Here is a 16,836-nt window from a genome sequence, read left to right on the forward strand (position 1 = left end):
ATAAGCTTTTTACAATATAATCTATTCCACAAATACCAATATAGGCCAAATTTGTCTTAATTTACAACTGAATGACAATAGTCCTAATGTATAACTATCGAAGAAGAAAACAGACTTTATATCAAAAACATCAGAACACATTTCACTTAACTATTTACATCCGCAATATAAAGGTTAAGCACGCAAAAAAATATGCAAGTTTGTAGGCCCATGTTTAATACTGCACGCACATCAATAATAAAAAAGTACTTTATTTGCTTTTATTGCAGTATTTTCATGCACAGAATGTGAATGGCACATTCAGAGCTTCGATTGTGCATCTATAACTCGTTCGCAAACGAGGTTAACTTTGTATGGATGTGGAATCGCTTTATTTGATTCTTTCAACTGCTCTACACTGCTTCAACATATCAGAGACGCAGCATAGTAGAAGATCTCCGGAGATAACAATGTCACATTGTCTCACAAGGCACCGCTACAAATCCTTAATTACAAAAAGGGGGATCAGATGACTATAGCGTCCAATGCCGGGGTCTCCGGGCGGCATGGTGATCTTTGATCAAGAAAATCCAATTATTTGTGTATATACATTTCCCACATAGCGATTACTTCATTAATTGTCCCGCCTTTATCTCCTCCCTTCCCATCCCCCCTAATAATCAGTTCTTTTATCCAGACCAACAAACACACCATAGGAGCTTTGTGGATTCAAAGGATTTGCTTTCCCCTCTCAAAGAGCCGCTATTCTTTGATGATTGGGCAGCGGCAAACTTCAAAGTAATAAATCTTATTTCTGACTGGCTGGCGGCCCACCAAAGTCCTTATCAAATTCTAAGAAGTGATCCCTCACTCCTCAGATAGTCCAAGGATATCTCACGGAGAAGGAGCGCACAAGAGAAAAGAGTTCTCTGCATAAAGATATTTTCGCTTATTTCCAGATTCTCTGAAATTATTATTTTTGGGTGATTTAAAGAAGGGCAAAAGTTGAGCATGGCAGCAGTAGCTATACTGCGGAATGAAACACTTCATACATTTCTTCAGGTTTGTTTACTACGTTTTTAAATTATTCTCCATTATAACGCATTTAAATAACTTGGTTTATTTTGCCTTCTTTTACTTGTCTTGGTCAGTCTTTATAACTGCCACTGTGCACTTTAAATCCAAATTCCAAGCGTACAGATAAATGATTGTGTACTATATACATGTAAACAGGTGTATGTTATAAATTCTTTCTATTTACGTCTTTAATGTAATCTACCATCAAATTTTAAAATGGGCTGTAATACTTTTTCTTGGAAACGACGCGAAGTAATATCAAAATACTTTTTAGTATTCAAAATGTAATATCATTAAGCTTTTTGTTTAATTTCGTGGAGGTTTCACTTGCTAATTTCTTCATTTCTTTGAACCTGTTTAGACTGTGTAAGCAAAGCAAACCTAAAAGTTTTGTTGTTATACAGGATCGCACTCCAAACTCTTCACCGGAGACCTCCACGCACTCTCCTCTGGCGCTTCTAGCGGCCACTTGTAACAGGATTGGCCATCACCAGGGATCAAGTACAGGTGATTTCCTGCAGGTCCAGTATGACACGACCATCGGCTCTCCGTCGCGAATCTTCCACCCTTGGAGTAATGAAGGGAACGCGCAAGCCGGTCTCTCCAGCAATCCGACACTAGGACTATCCCCGAAATCTCAGCTTTCGGCGCACATACAGACCTCCTTCGGTCCCCACCACGAACTACCTCTAACACCGCCGGCGGATCCGTCCTATCCCTATGACTTCTCCCCCGTGAAAATGATACCATGTTCAATGCAATCACTGCAATCAAGCTGCCCGCCAACGTACGTCCCTGCTGTCACATACGCAGCGCCCACTCCACTTTCCCCCGCAATTTCAGGCTTCGTCCCCACACACTCTGGCCTCATCCATCAGCAACCGAGGCAACTGTCTCCACATCCGGGAGAGGACATTCCGTGGTGGAGTCTCCAACAAGGAAGCGCAGTCGGTCATCCTTCATCTATCGGTTCCCATCGGTTCCCTTTACAGAGGAGTTTGATGCTGGGGCATTCGGATTTTGCGCAGTATCAGACTCAGATAGCCGCTCTTCTCCATACGAAGTCTCCTCTCGCCACCGCTCGGAGATGCCGCAGGTGCAGGTGCCCGAACTGCCAGTCCTCCAGCTCCACCGATGAGCCTGGAAAGAAAAAGCAGCACATCTGCCACATCCCCGGCTGCGGGAAAGTATACGGCAAGACGTCGCACCTCAAAGCGCACCTCAGGTGGCACTCGGGGGAGAGACCTTTCGTGTGCAACTGGCTGTTCTGTGGCAAGAGCTTCACCAGGTCCGACGAGCTCCAGAGACACCTGAGGACGCACACGGGTGAGAAACGCTTCGTTTGCCCGGACTGCTGCAAGAGATTCATGAGAAGCGATCACCTGGCGAAACATGTTAAAACGCACCAAAACAAAAAGAGCAAACCGCAGGACAAAACTGTAGAATACGTCAAGAGGGAAGATCTGAGAAGCATGTAGTGCGCAAAAGGGACTGAAGTACATTTTTATTTTCCATCAAAGCGAACGCATTGTGCAATATTCCACACGACGTATTTAGTTGATCAATATTTCAGATCTTTGGGTGTGGTTTACGATGACTGGATAGAATATATTCTGTGTAAATATATTTAGGAATGTCCACGGGGAACTTTAATGTCCCACCAGCTGGTCTTCCCTGTGTATATCACGTAACGCTGAACAAGTTTTGAACTTGGGATTTAATCACTGTCTTCGGTGGAAGATTACACATCTTTGTAAATGTTATTTAATAGCTTTTGTTGAATGAAAGTGTCCGGTTTTAGCCTCGTGCGGGGCAACTGAGCATGCTCTTGAAAAGAAATGCTGTTGTAAAAAAAATGACCCAAATACTGTGTGAAAATAAATACTATGTTTCCCTTCATTATTTAGCTGTTATCAGTGACGAGCAACTACAGATGCAAATGAACCACAACACATGGGTTCCCATTACATCTGAGGAAAAACATATTTATCGTGTTTAGGGTGATACTGGAGTTTAATGAAGCTTCTTGCATGCAAAAAAATGTATTTTTATACTAATGAAATATAGCCTATTCATTTAATCCAAGAAATCTAGTCTCTTAATTTCCGGACTTTGAGCTTTTCTGAGCTTGAGTTTGCCTTATTTAACAGGAGCCAGTCCCAACTAAATGTAGACATTCCGTATCGATCTAGACTGAAATATCAAACCAACAAATAATTTGAGTAATTAAGTGAGATTGCGCTCAGTTCCAGACTTCTTCCTCTAAAATGTAACTATCGATACTATCGTTAAGTATTACAAATGGCACTTAAATTGAGATTTGTATATACACCACAATACCGCTTTTTATGTTTTATTGTTAATCACTGTTTGAAAAATAGGCAAATGTATAAAATTATCCATAACTGGGAACGTTAGGGAACAGAGTATATCATATAGCATTATTATATTAAGTATTTTGTGCCACCTGAACGGTCTGCTCGCAGTGCAACACCACAAATTAAACAAATGACAGTCAGCCTAATACTACACCCAGTTTACAGCCATTACTCTTGCTGGGAAATCAACCAATAGCTTGAAATGTTCACATAGTGGTGCAACTAAGCATTGTTTTGTTGCCTTTTCACTTTCATAATACCAGGGAATTTAAAAATACTTTAAAGAATCACATAAACAAAGTTTCACTCGATTAAATGAAGCATAACAAGTGCAAAACAAATTTAAATAATACACATATTCCCATACAACATTCCCATAGTCATTAAATAACTGATTAGAAGCATGTGACTACTTTTTATATTTCAGCTTTTGGCAAGAAGGATGTAACTGGAATTCATTTGCACAGTAAATCTAAATGCTAAGGCTGTACGTCATATAATATGATCTGTCTACAGCTTGCCTTTGGTTTGTTATAAAAGATGACAAAAATGTAACAAGTCAATGTTATTAATGTTTGCCAGTCTACAAGTAAAAGAAAAGAAATGCAGTGAAAACATTGTAGGCCTACGTGGCCTAGGACTGTATTTTACTTAAAAAGTCTTTATTGCCATTGGACTATGTGTTATGCGTTTCAGTCTGGTTGTTTTATTAAAGGCAATGCTATGAAAAGGTAGCAGACAGACAAAGAATATAACTATGGAATTGTTTAATATGTTTCACTGAGCAGCTGCAGATCTTTAGCTTAGTGTTTTACAGCCAAATATAGTACTGAATCAGTTTGAAGGTTAAGTATCCTAGCTGGAGAACAACAAGAGGGCCTTGCTGGTCCTTCTACAGATGTCACATTGACCAATATCCTACACAGGGACTATTTTTCCAGTTCACGTGTAAGTTGCTTGTATTACCTTTACTTTGTCTGGTAATATTTATTGTGGGAATAATTGTAAAACTTTGACAGTAAAACATGAGAAATCTGATGCAATAACGATGCCTAGCAGCTCTGCTCCCTATTGTTACTTTGTGATTTAGAATGTCGAGGTAAAATTAATCTAGCGTTATTTTGCACAACTTTTATCAGTTTTTGCGAGGAAGCTGACATCGATGAGATTCCGCCACAAGAAGCCGTTTACCATTCGTAGTTCTTTGTATTCTCGTGGTAAGGACCTACGATTTAAGATCAATCTTTCTACTGCAAACATTCGAAGGTCAGTTAACATTTAAATCAGTGATTATTTAGACAACATAACATAGGGAAAGTGTCTTCGTCTAAAACAAAATATAGTTTATTAAAATGTCTCTGCTTATTTATTTGAATTGTAATCAATCACATGTAGCCTAACAAAGTCTAATTGAGTGGACTGTAGTAAACAAACTTTCCTAATAACAATTATGACAACAGGAAAACTGGGTTATTATAAGCTATTTTGTCGGAAGTGTACAGTGTTCCTCAAACATCTCTTGATTTTTTAACAAAATAACAACGGGAAACAGAGGGAAAGCAACTGCCGACATAAAGATATTCAGGCAATAGAGTTAAGGTGAAGTAAAGGCGGCCGCTTTTTTTGCGGATTTTATTTCCAGCCCGGTTTCTTTTTGCCGGTGCGCAGAGAAATGTATCGATGTTGCTATGGAGACGGCCGTTTGGCGACTCTGCTGTTAACTTGCCCACTTTTTAATCGATCAACGGAGCATATCTACGGCAATTTCTCGCTTGATTTCCAAACCCGTATGTAATTTACAAGCTGAAAATAATTTACAACTATCGAGAGGTTCAAATACCACTTACCCATCTGTGGCCACCTGTGGAAGATGAACAGGTGTCTGTATTTAAGACAAGTAATAGACCGTTTTGTATTACTTCAATATTCTAGTTTCGCAGAAGTTGTAAATTTATTCATCATTCATTTATGTTGTTTTCTTTAGGACAGGAGACCGAAACCCAAAAGGTATGTTCTCTTCGGTCGTGTTTATGGCTGGCTTTACTATGGAAATTAATTTGTTTTGGCATATTTATCTTTGCACTTTGCAAGTGAAAGTGTAGATGATACACTCAGTGCTGTAATTTTAAGATTCGTAGACTCATGTGTCGTGGGGTGGAGGGCAGGCTCCTTCGCACACCCATCAAACAGCGTGTGCGGAAATAAGACAAGTAAGATGAATACAGAGTCGGGTTCTAAGGTAGACTATAAATGTTAGGGGACAATGTTTCCATGTTTGTTACCGTACATGTATTTAAGTAATTAACTGAGTTAATTAAGTAATTAACTGAGTTAATTGTTAAGAAAGGAAAGTAGTGTAAGCTAACCACTCACTCACGTTTTAAACCAGTGTTTCTCAACCCAGTCGTCGGGGACCTTGAAAGAGTCCGCGGTATTGCTCCCTCTAAGTTGGATTTCTGTTTACTCTCTACTGTGTGTGTGTGTGTGTGTGTGTGTGTGTGTGTGTGTGTGTGTGTGTGTGTGTGTGTGTGTGTGTGTGTGTGTGGAAGGGGGGGGGGGGTCAAGTCTGTTTAAGTGGAATCCTAAGGGAATTTTAAGCACCAGTGGAGCCTTGAAATAAAGAAAAAAAATGATTTTGAATTATATAATTCAAATGATCATCATATTTCGCCATATCACCCTGCTCAAGCAGCCTTCATTTTGTCTTGCTGTGTTTTAAGTTTGTGCCCAAATTGGTAGGACCTGCATATTTTCAGCACTGGACTGGGATTAAGAATTGTCCCCCACAGTACATTTTGCTAGAACTGCTCGTTAGGTCAGTGCAGCTGCACTGGGCCCATCCTTGTAGCGGGCCATGCATGCTCAAAAGGGAAACTTGCTTAGATAATGATAAAATAGCCTAATTTTTTGTACATAGCTGTGCTATTTTTAACTAAATAATTCTGTAATTCTATTCGTGTACCTGTACAGTTTGGCACATTTTCTGTTCATTATGTGCAATGAAACAAATGAACACATTAAATTACACGGGCAGTACCTAAATTCACAAGTTGATGTTCCACATGGAACACATAATGCTAATTATGGCTGTGAGTTGGTTGCAACTAATGCATGGTTACAGTCAGTTATTGGTGGGTTGGGAACATTTTGGTTTCTCAAAGTACACAAGCACTTGAAAGAGTGTTTGATAAGACCAAAACTCTTTGTTAACACTGTAAGGTGTAAGAGAGCTATGTTTCTGAAAACATGCTAACTCATTTGAGACATCTTGCAAATGTATGTACAACCAAAGCAAGTCGGAAATGGCCTTTGCAAGTCAGTCTCTCTGTGACATTTAAGGTGCTTTTTACCAGGCTATGTGGTCATACTCTGTAGAAAACGCATCCATTGATGCATTGCAACTGTTCTTAATTGTTTATTTTAATGAAAATAATTTTAAAATTTATCTGTTTTTCCTAGTTGTACTGAAATTGCACCGAACTGTGAACCCAAAACTGAGGTTTGTACTAAACAATGTGATTAGTGTACCGTTGCACCCCTGCTAAATATCCACTTAACCTAATAAGTCTTATGTTAGACATGTGATCTCATAGCCTAGGCTAATGTAACCTGTGTGGCCACTCTACTATTTGGCACTGGAACTAGTCCAGAACGGTCACACTGTAGACTCAGTGATCAAGCGTTACTCTTCATTAGAGTTGCATCTGTATTACATTGACCAACCAGCAGCAGTCTCAATGATTTCCATTAATTGGTTTATGTTGGCCTCCGCTTGGGCCCCAAATAAATTGGCTTGCCCGGGGCCCTGCCCCTCCTCAGAGACGGGTCTCCATTTTGCTCACATACCCACCGGCCTACCAGAAAGATGCCTGGTATGGCAGATGTCCAGTCCTATACATTTTGTCTGGAGGTGGAAAGGACATTGGAGCTGGGTCAAGGGCAAAGGTTTTGTTTCAACATTAATAGGGACCAAGGTGCACTATGTGATCACATTTGGGCTGTGTGATACACCATATTGCCAAAAGTATTGGGACACCTGCCATTACACACACATGAACTTTAATGACATCCCATTCTTAATACATAGGCTTTAATATGGAGGTGGCCCACCCCTTTCAGCTATAACAGCTTCAGCTCTTATGGGAAGGCTGTCCACAAGGTTTAGGAGTGTTTCTGAGAATTTGACCATTTTTCCAGGAGAGCATTTGTGTGGTCAGGCACTGATGTTGGACAAGAAGGCCTGGCTTGCAGTGTCCGCTCTAATTCATCCCAAAGGTGTTCTATCGGGTTGAGGTCAGAGGTCTCTGCAGGCCAGTAAAGTTCCTCCACACCAGACTCGCTCATCCATTTCCTTATGGACCTTGCTTTGTGCACTGGTGCGCAGTCATGTTGGAATAAGAAGGGGGCATCCCCACACACAAAGTTGGGAGCATGAAATTGTCCAAAATGGACATATATATATGTCACACACACACACACAAAAAAAAATCCATCCATTAACTTCCGCTTGTCTGTGGTTCGGGTAGCAGCTTCAGGAGAGATACCCAGACCTCCCTCTCCCCAGCTACCTCCACCAGCTCCTCGGGGAGGACGCCGAGGTGTTCCCAGGTCAGCCGAGAGATGTAATCCCTCCAGCGTGCCCCAGGGCCTCCCCCCTGTAGGACATGCACGGAAAGCCTCTCCGGGTAGCCGCCCAGGAGGCATCCGCACCAGATGTCCAAACCACCTCAACTGGCTCCTTTCTACGTGGAGAAGCAGCGGTTCTACTCTGAGACCCTCCCGGATATCCGAACTTCTAACCCTATCCCTAAGGGAGAGCCCAGACACCCTGCGGAGAAACCTCATTTCGGCCGCCTGTATTCGTGATCTCATTCTTTCAGTCAATACCCATAGCTCATGACCATAGGTGAGGGTAGGGACAAAGATGGACCAATAGAGCGAGAGCTTTGCCTTCTGGCTCAGTTCTTTCTTAGCCACGATGAACTGGTTAAGCTGCTGCAAAACTGTAAACGCTGCTCCGATTCGTCTGTCCAGCTCCCGATCTCGCCTACCCTCACTCGTGAACAAGACCCCGAGATACTTTAACTCCTCCACTTGAGGCAGTACCTCTTCCCTGACCTGAAGAGGGCAATCTACCCATTTCCAGCTAAGAACCATGGTCTCAGACTTGGAGGTGCTAATCTTCATCCCCGCCGCTTCGCACTCGGCCGCGAACCGCCCCAGAGCACGCTGGAGATCCCCAGCAGATGAAGCTGCAAAAAGCAGCGAGGCAATCCTGAGGCCACCAAACTGGACACCCTCAACACCCTGGCTGCGCCTAGAAATCCTGTCCATAAATATTATAAACGGGACCGATGACAAAGGGCAGCCCTGGCGGAGCCCAACACGCACCGGGAACACGTCCGACTTATTACCGGCAATGCGGACCAAGCTTCTGCTCCGTTCATACGGGGACGGAATCGCCCACAACAGTGGACCCCGGACTCCATACTCCCGAAGCACCCCCCACAGAGCACCTCGGGGAACCCGGTCGTAAGCCTTCTCCAAATCCACAAAACACATGTAGACTGGATAGGCAAACTCCCAGGCCCCCTCCAGTACCCTCGCAAGAGTATAAAGCTGGTCCAGTGTTCCACGGCCAGGACAAAAACTGCATTGTTCCTCCTGAATCCGAGATTCGACTATCGATCTCGTCCTCCTCTCCAGTACCCCAGAATAGACTTTCCCAGGAAGGCTGAGAAGTGTGATCCCCCTGTAGTTGGAACACACCCTCCGGTCCCCTTTCTTAAATAAGGGCACCACAACCCCGGTCTGCCAATCCAGCGGTCTCTGTTGAGAAAGCGTGTCAGCCACGACGGCCCACAACATCCAGAGCCTTCAGGTACTCTGGGCGGATCTCGTCCACCCCCGGGGGCCGGCCACCACGGAGCTCTTTAACCACCCTGGCCACCTCAGCCCCAGTGATGGGCAAACCCCCCCCCCCCCCCCCCAGCACCCTCGGGCTCTGTGCCCTCAGATGTCTCAAAGGCAGTGAGTGTGTGTGTGTGTGTATATGTGTGTGTATATATTTGTGTGTGTGTGTGTGTGTGTGTGTGTGTGTGTGTGTGTGTGTGTGTGTGTGTGTATATATAAAAATCATAATATAAGCAAAGTCATTATTTAAGTGTGACTTTTTTTGCTTAATTCTTTTAGAATTGCCCTTTTAACAGATACAGAATATAAGAAAAGGTGGTGAATTGAATGAACGTAGCACTAGAAATCTCCATAGATCTTGATGCTAGGTTTTTGCCCCCCCCCCCCCCCCCACCCCTCCTCTCTGTTCCATTCCATGAAATGGGTTTGACCAGGGTGGGGTATGTCCTAAAAATGTCACTATTCGAGAATATTGATGATCACAATATTCTAAAACTCATGTGTTAAAAAATAAAATAAAAAAAAAACGGTACAATATAATGTGGTTTCCAGTTCTCGTCGTAATGACATTTTTACTAAGTTATGGAGCAGCATGTGTCAGGTACAATGATGAATTTGCAGCAACAACAGACTTGTATGTTCATGGAATTTGTGTAAAAACACTGCATAGCTTCTGTAGAGGTGCACCGATCCCACTTTTCCAGTGCCAGTATGATTCTGATACCTGAACAGAGGCTATCGGTCAACAGGAGTACCAAAGTAGTAAATACCAATGAGAAAGTATGCCAAAAAAGGGTACTAGAACATTTGTAGCAAATTTGTGAAAATATTAGCTAGTTTAAAGAGATCAAGAATTGCAAATAAAATGCTAAAACTTCTCCCATTGGTAATGGTGCCGTCTTGCACAATTGCGTGCACTTTTAGTGGGATTTTCTGCGTATCCAGCATTTCTTTGGTGGCATCTGAAAGTGAAGTGTGGGTGTGTGATCCACAAAGTTCTTCAACTTGTACCACCACACTCTGAAAGCTCTTTGCCCTTTCACTCAATGTACAGTTACACACGAGAGGACACGCATCCGAGCTCCAACTATCTGTAGTGAAACTCATCCATCTGGACATCTTTAACTTTTTCCTCGGTGAGAGTTTGCCTGAACTGTACTCGAGTGATTACAATCTCAGAAATATGTTCTAGATGGCAAGCTGTACCTTAGTTCCAGATGTTTCATCAAGCGATGAAATCTCGCATTGTCTACGACACAGAGGCTGGTTATCTAGAACAAATTGCTGGTGTGATTCCACTCCCAGCAGATCAATCACACCACCATTAGGCCTGTGAGGGGGAGACTGGGGGCAGTTGTTGAACAAAGTTGTGGAATAGACTTAACACATTTAAACCATCAGATCAAACACGTGGATTTTGTTACATCTACCCCATGTTCTTGGCATTTTCAGTGTTAAAATTGCATTTGTGGGCCAAAAGAGAAATGACAGGGAATTGAAAATGATGGAACATCAATCTGCTAATCAAAGCACAGGGTGCTACCGGAAAAACTTGCTGGTCTTGGTGCGGGTGGGAGTGCTATCAATAAAAAATTCACCAATCAGGCTATAATGTTATCACGTTATTAACTGTCAGGCTATAAGTTTATCACACCAGTGAATTAACTGGCCAAGGTTTAAGATTGACTGACTGATTGATTGATTGATTGATGATGATGATAAAGAATAATAACAACCAAAATTGTTAGAAATAGTTTGGAGTGGTTTTGTTACTAAAGTGGGTGGGGCTCAGGGTTGTCTGTCACTGACAAACGCACAACAAGGGCTGGAAGGGGATTCTAATGAAATTGTTACTGTCATACCAAATGTACTGAGGTATAGATAGTTTTGCAGTGTCTTTGCTTAGTCTTAATTCGTAGTTGTACATGTTCCATTGAAGGCATGATTCCATGAAACAGAGAAGCAGTGTAATAGTGTGTCAGTCCTTCCTGATGTGAGGGCAGTCTCGGAGTCCGCCGTCCCGCCCGGGGAGTCCGCCGTCCCGCCCGGGGAGTCCGCCGTCCCGCCCGGGGAGTCCCTTTCCTTGTGGAAGGCCTCATGCTCCTCATAAGCCTGTGTTGGATAAGCGGTTAGAAAATGGATCTCTGGATGGATGGTTGGGTGTCCCAGAGGGTTAAGCCAGTCGACTCATTGCAGAGTGATTAATGAGGAGCACTGCGTGGACAGTAGGCAGTGCGGGGCGGTGGGCTCTGGAGAGACTGTCTCACTGGAGGCCATGCACCAGGGGCTGTTTCATGGAGTGTAGCGGCATAGAGCATGGAATCCAAAGTGCTTCATACTCATCGGCCGTCAAATAAGTGACGTTTTATTGAATTTCATTTCAGGGATGAAAAATATGCTGGAACCCCTATTCCTGGGCAGCACGCCTTAATCAGATCCATTAACACCAAACCAAAATGCTTTCCTCCTCATCCGGCAGGTACTAATCATATTTTACAGTTTTACTTTACCAGGCTTGATGAAACTGACCTCACATAAAGGTTATGTGGTTTTAGATGTTTTATAACTTCATATTTTCAGCTATTTCCTGTTACTCCCAAGGGAATTTTGATTTTAATTTGTGGGGTACAGTGGTTATGCTGGCAGGAAACTCCCCCCCCCTTCTCCTTTTGTAACTGCTGCAGAGTTGCACTGGGAGAGGAGGGGTTTGTACTGCAAGTCTAAGACTGGGGAGCTAACCATGGGCCCACCCCTCTGCTAGCCCACCCAAGAGCCCTTTTCTTCAGCTGGCCTCTAAGCTTGCCGCACAGCAGGAATGATTGGAAGTGCTCTTGATGTTCCAAGAGCTGGTTTTTTTTTTGTTTTTTTTTTTAAATAACCGATGATCACACAAAATCTCCTAAGGGGGCCCTCCCCCGATCATGAAAACTTACCAAGGGATCAGGGCCCCCCCATTCCAGCACCTGCCCTCTGCAGCACTATGTGCACTTAACCGCCACACAGCTTGATGAAACCTTGCCACCTGTAGAGTGAAGTGCAGTAGGGGGTAGACCAAAGAAGACGTGCGCTGGCCCCCCCCAGCGGGTATCTGTATCATGCAAAGAGGCCAGACCCTCAGTATTCCAGATTTGGACAGGGATCTGAAGAAATTCTTAGCATTTAGATTTTCTGAATTAATTGGTACTGCTTAGACATGAGTTCTAACTGTAAAAAATGGCTCTAACTTTATACAGTTAGCTTAAATAGTAAAGACATTGAAAATGTACTACTGCTACTTTTTGGGTTTAGTTTCCCATTAGGACTCATTTGTAAACGTTAGGCTATGCAATGTTGTTCAGCCTCACCTTTTAAGATTTTCGTGACTAAGTATGTGATGGATGAATTGTACTCTGATTCTGACTTGGTGGCCCATGTTATGTTAGAGGAAACAACCAAGAAGGTCGGAGTGGAGCAGTATGGACCAAGAACCTTGCGGAGCCGCCGAGCTGCGTTCCCACAGTCCGAGGCTATTCAGGAGAACCCCGGCACCCCTGAGGACCGCAAGGGGCCATGCAGTGAGGTTCTCCATGACTCTCGCAGGGCCCCCCTCCTGTTATTTGCAGAGGTAAAGAGGTACATGTATTGATAAATGTCATTCCAAAAATGATCCAAGTAGCAAATCCTGTACCAATGGTGCATTTACCTTAATATTCTACATGATTTTGATAATATTTTTGCAAACATAAGGAATTCCAGAGTTGCCTAAATATGGCAAATTCATTGTAACATGTTTTTTTTTGTGTGCTTTTCCCCCCCATTTCAGTTTCTAAAATCAGTGATGGAGAGAAAATACAGCCTTGCGAGGAAACTTTGTCAAATGAGTATGTACTATCTGCTGTGTGTGAGTATGTACTATCTGCTGTGTGTGTGTGTGTGTGTGTCTGTCTGTCTGTCTGTGTGTGTGTGTCTGTATGCGTGTGTGTGTGTGTGTGTGTGTCTGTACATGTGTCTGTGTGTGTGTGTGTGTGTGTCTGTACGTGTATCTGTGTGTGTGTGTGTGTGTCTGTCTGTGTGTCTGTACGTGTGTCTGTCTGTGTGTGTGTGTGTGTGTGTGTGTGTCTGTACGTGTGTCTCTGTGTGTGTGTCTGTACGTGTGTGTGTGTGTGTGTGTACGCGTGTCTGTGTGTGTGTGTGTGTCTGTACGTGTGTCTCTGTGTGTGTGTCTGTACGTGTGTCTCTGTACGTGTGTCTGTACGTGTGTCTGTGTGTGTGTGTGTGTGTACGCGTGTCTGTGTGTGTGTGTGTGTGTGTGTGTATGCGTATCTGTGTGTGTGTGTACGCGTATCTGTGTGTGTGTGTACGCGTGTCTGTGTGTGTGTGTCTGTACGCGTATCTGTGTGTGCGTGTGTGTGTGTGTGTGTGTGTGCGCGCGCACATGTGCCATCCCATCCCGGGTGTGTTCCCTGTGTTCCCTGGGATAGCCTCTGTCCCCTGTGACCCTGCCTGAACAGGATAAGTGCTTGGAAGATGGATGGATAGAGGAACATTGGGGGTGTTTCCCGAAGGCTCCTTAACACTACGTCGTTCGTATGCTCTATGTTAGAGGCGTTAGAGAGGCTTCAGGAAACTCGCCCTTTGTCTTTATGCTATAGAACTCCCAGTAAGGGTCAAACCAAATCGTCCATTTGATGCCCTTACTCTGTCGTGTGTGTGTGTGACACATTTTTATTTTTTGTCTATTTATTTAGTCTGGCCTGTTCATTTTTCAGACAGGGTGTATTTAATGCATCGTTTTGTGTGAATGTGCTTCATATGACATGTCCAAGTAGCCCTTTAGAAATGTGCTTTACATATGCTGTGGGTCCCAAAAAAGATTAATTTCATTCTCTCTTGATATTATGCTTTCAGTTCTTATTTATGAGCCTGAGAACCCAGAGGCCAAACAATTTATTCCCCTCATTGAAGCGAAGTTACTGATGGGTAAGATTGTGGACTGTTATCTTCCCCCATAGATCAAATCATCTTTCCATCTCTGCTGTAATGTGAGGCTGGTTTTAACTTATTACCGAAGCATTTTAATGTCGTCACGTCATTGCTATCATTTTTATCCAGTTTTCTTGCAGCATTTTATACTTTATTTTAAAGTAATTTACATTTTTATGAGAAAAGTAAAAGCGTATCCTTTTATATTTTAATTGACTTTTCAGGAAGACATTTGGCATGGCACTTAAATATGTATAAAAAATACAATTTGAGTCTAAATTTGACTAGTTAATATGAAGTCAAAGCAGCAAACTGTTTTGGCTCAGCTAAAGCCTTCAGCCCCTTTTGAATCGAACTTGAAGAAAACAACTGAATGCACGGCTGTATTTATTCAGGATCCCGTGAGAAATACTGTATTAGTCACCTTTTAAATTGCTGTGTACTCTGTATGTATGACTGTTTATGAATTTCATATAATGTAAGGTACAAACTGCAATGCCAGTTAAGTACATATTTTGTATAATTTTTAAAAATACATATGTCATCTGTCCTGCATTCATCTGGTGACAAATGACCGCATTCAAGAATAATTGCAAAGTTAACAAATGCAAAATATCTCACCTTGCACTTACCATTTCCAAGATGGCAAAGAGAACAGCCAAAATTAGCAGTTTTTTTTTATTAATTTTGATTTCTTTCTGTGTACTTACTGTTTGCACTGTTTTGTTACTGCTGTTGTGGACTTGCACGCAAGTTTTTCACTCAGCTGTACTTACCAAGTGTCAAGGGATGTAACAAAGTGGCTTGAATTTGATTTGAATTAAATCTATTCCGCTCTAACTTGAACAGTTTGTAAAATGAATGTGAGACTCTTCTGCAGTGTTCATGTGCTTTACCAAGCCCCACGGTGCTTTCTGAGGATGCTGATTGTAATGTTTATTGCTCTGTCACACCAGAGCCGGAGGAAGACATCGGCTTGCACACTAGCGACAGTGATACTGAGAATGAGGGGGAATCTTTGGAACCTTCCAACTGCACCTGTTCAGACGATCTGGAGGAAGAAGTTGAGGCAACTTCATGAAGTGATGATCAGATGTTTCTGAGCAAAGAATTTAGACATTTGGGCAGCAATACTGCTGCTGCCGTCATTACTGTTAATAAACATAGTAAATTTTATCTGTATCCGTGTTGATTTTTATTAATGATTTAAGAGGTTAAGTAATTTAAGCGACCGAGCATGATGGTTGAATACTTTTTAATGCATTTTTTTTTTATAAGTTATGGCTGCTTTTTTAATGCCATCATTAGGGACAAAGTGACATAATCTCATAGTTGGGTTTGGGTTTTATAAGATGCTGTCCTAACATCTACGGGCTTTTTTCCCCCCTCCTCCTCTCTGGTATTTTGACAAGATGACCACCACAGATTTTTTATAGAGGCCATAGTAGCTGAAGAGTATGGCTTGGTGTAACCAACACAATTTGGATGAATGCACAACACACCTCTTGTTTCAGGAAAAAGTCAGATGAGCAGAAGTTCAACAGGTGCCTAGTGGGGGGAAATGCTGTGTTCCATGTCTCCTGCCTTACTTGATAAGGTGAAAGCTAGTTACTGAAATCCCTCAATATCATCTACTTGGGTTTTAGAGAAATCCAGCCGCCAACGTTATTTATGTTTTCGCTCCTTATTGTCACTGATATCCTCTTTGTCACATTCCTTATACTTTCCCAACTTCTCTCATTACACATGCAGAGAAGACTTGTCCACCTATTGTTCTGCATGCCCCAATTCCACCCTGCTACAGCTTTTCAAAATTTCACTTATGTCAGTTATTTTTGGGCCCGACTCTTTATCAGCCTTGAGCTTTCTGTATGCGCTTTGGGAAAGTTGCCCCCTCCCCTCCCCCCAGCCTCGCCATAGCGAGTTTGGAGCATGACCAGGGTTCATTTACCAAGAGGACTCTGGAGCGACTTTACTTTAGTTATTACAGTTCACAATCCGCACTGCCCAGTGAAGCATATAATCCTGTTTCAGTTCTTAGAATCTCGCAGTGAGCGCTCGTCCCCGAAAGATGATTTCATTAGCTGCATGTAGCCTATGTCCAGGTATCGCTGTGCAACGCTACGAAATGCGCGCGATCTGCGATGTACCTGGGTTTGTCATGCAAATAGTCGACTACGAATGACCACCTGAATTTTTTCCACCTGGGCAGTCTCTAAACCCTTTTAAAAAACCTAAGTAAGCACACGCAGTCTTAGTCTTATTGCATAAAAACAGAATGAAATTGGAACCGGACTTTTAAACTAAAATAGCAGAAATGAGCACCATCTGCTGGTTAATGCGAAAAAATATTTTCCGGCGTTATGCATGACTTGCATGCCGTTTTTGTGGATTCCTTTTACTTAACACCTGTTTAGGTTTAAGCATATTCTCCGCACGATGGTGTAGTAAATTGACCGATAAATGTTAAAATACCGTTATGTTTGACTAAATAACTAAATTCAAAGCTCTAGCTGTCACTCGAAAA

General features: G+C 42.7%; 2 protein-coding genes across 5 annotated transcripts; both read left to right on the top strand.

The window, feature by feature from the left end:
• The first annotated feature begins 871 nt into the window (after nucleotides 1-871).
• Nucleotides 872-3,050, top strand: sp5a (Sp5 transcription factor a). Its single transcript, XM_023806060.2, has 2 exons — nucleotides 872-1,041; nucleotides 1,461-3,050. The coding sequence occupies exons 1-2, from the start codon at nucleotides 991-993 to the stop codon at nucleotides 2,532-2,534; spliced, it is 1,125 nt and encodes a 374-aa protein (XP_023661828.2). The 5' UTR covers nucleotides 872-990; the 3' UTR covers nucleotides 2,535-3,050.
• A 2,064-nt stretch (nucleotides 3,051-5,114) lies between these two features.
• Nucleotides 5,115-15,485, top strand: erich2 (glutamate-rich 2). Of its 4 annotated transcripts, XM_023806062.1 has the most exons (8): nucleotides 5,115-5,312; nucleotides 5,419-5,441; nucleotides 6,894-6,933; nucleotides 11,732-11,826; nucleotides 12,770-12,951; nucleotides 13,150-13,207; nucleotides 14,235-14,306; nucleotides 15,266-15,485. In XM_023806062.1, exons 1-8 carry the CDS (start codon nucleotides 5,305-5,307, stop codon nucleotides 15,388-15,390), a joined length of 603 nt encoding a protein of 200 aa, XP_023661830.1. In that variant the 5' UTR covers nucleotides 5,115-5,304; the 3' UTR covers nucleotides 15,391-15,485. The 4 variants fall into 4 exon arrangements, with proteins under 4 accessions (XP_023661830.1, XP_023661833.1, XP_023661831.1 ...); XM_023806065.1 differs by lacking the exons at nucleotides 6,894-6,933; nucleotides 11,732-11,826 and adding an exon at nucleotides 5,565-5,644 and having other exon boundaries at nucleotides 5,115-5,331; XM_023806063.1 differs by lacking the exon at nucleotides 6,894-6,933 and having other exon boundaries at nucleotides 5,115-5,331.
• The last annotated feature ends 1,351 nt before the right edge of the window (nucleotides 15,486-16,836 follow it).

Source organism: Paramormyrops kingsleyae, chromosome 1, assembly GCF_048594095.1.
Source record: "Paramormyrops kingsleyae isolate MSU_618 chromosome 1, PKINGS_0.4, whole genome shotgun sequence".
NCBI classification, from domain to species: Eukaryota; Metazoa; Chordata; class Actinopteri; order Osteoglossiformes; family Mormyridae; genus Paramormyrops; species Paramormyrops kingsleyae.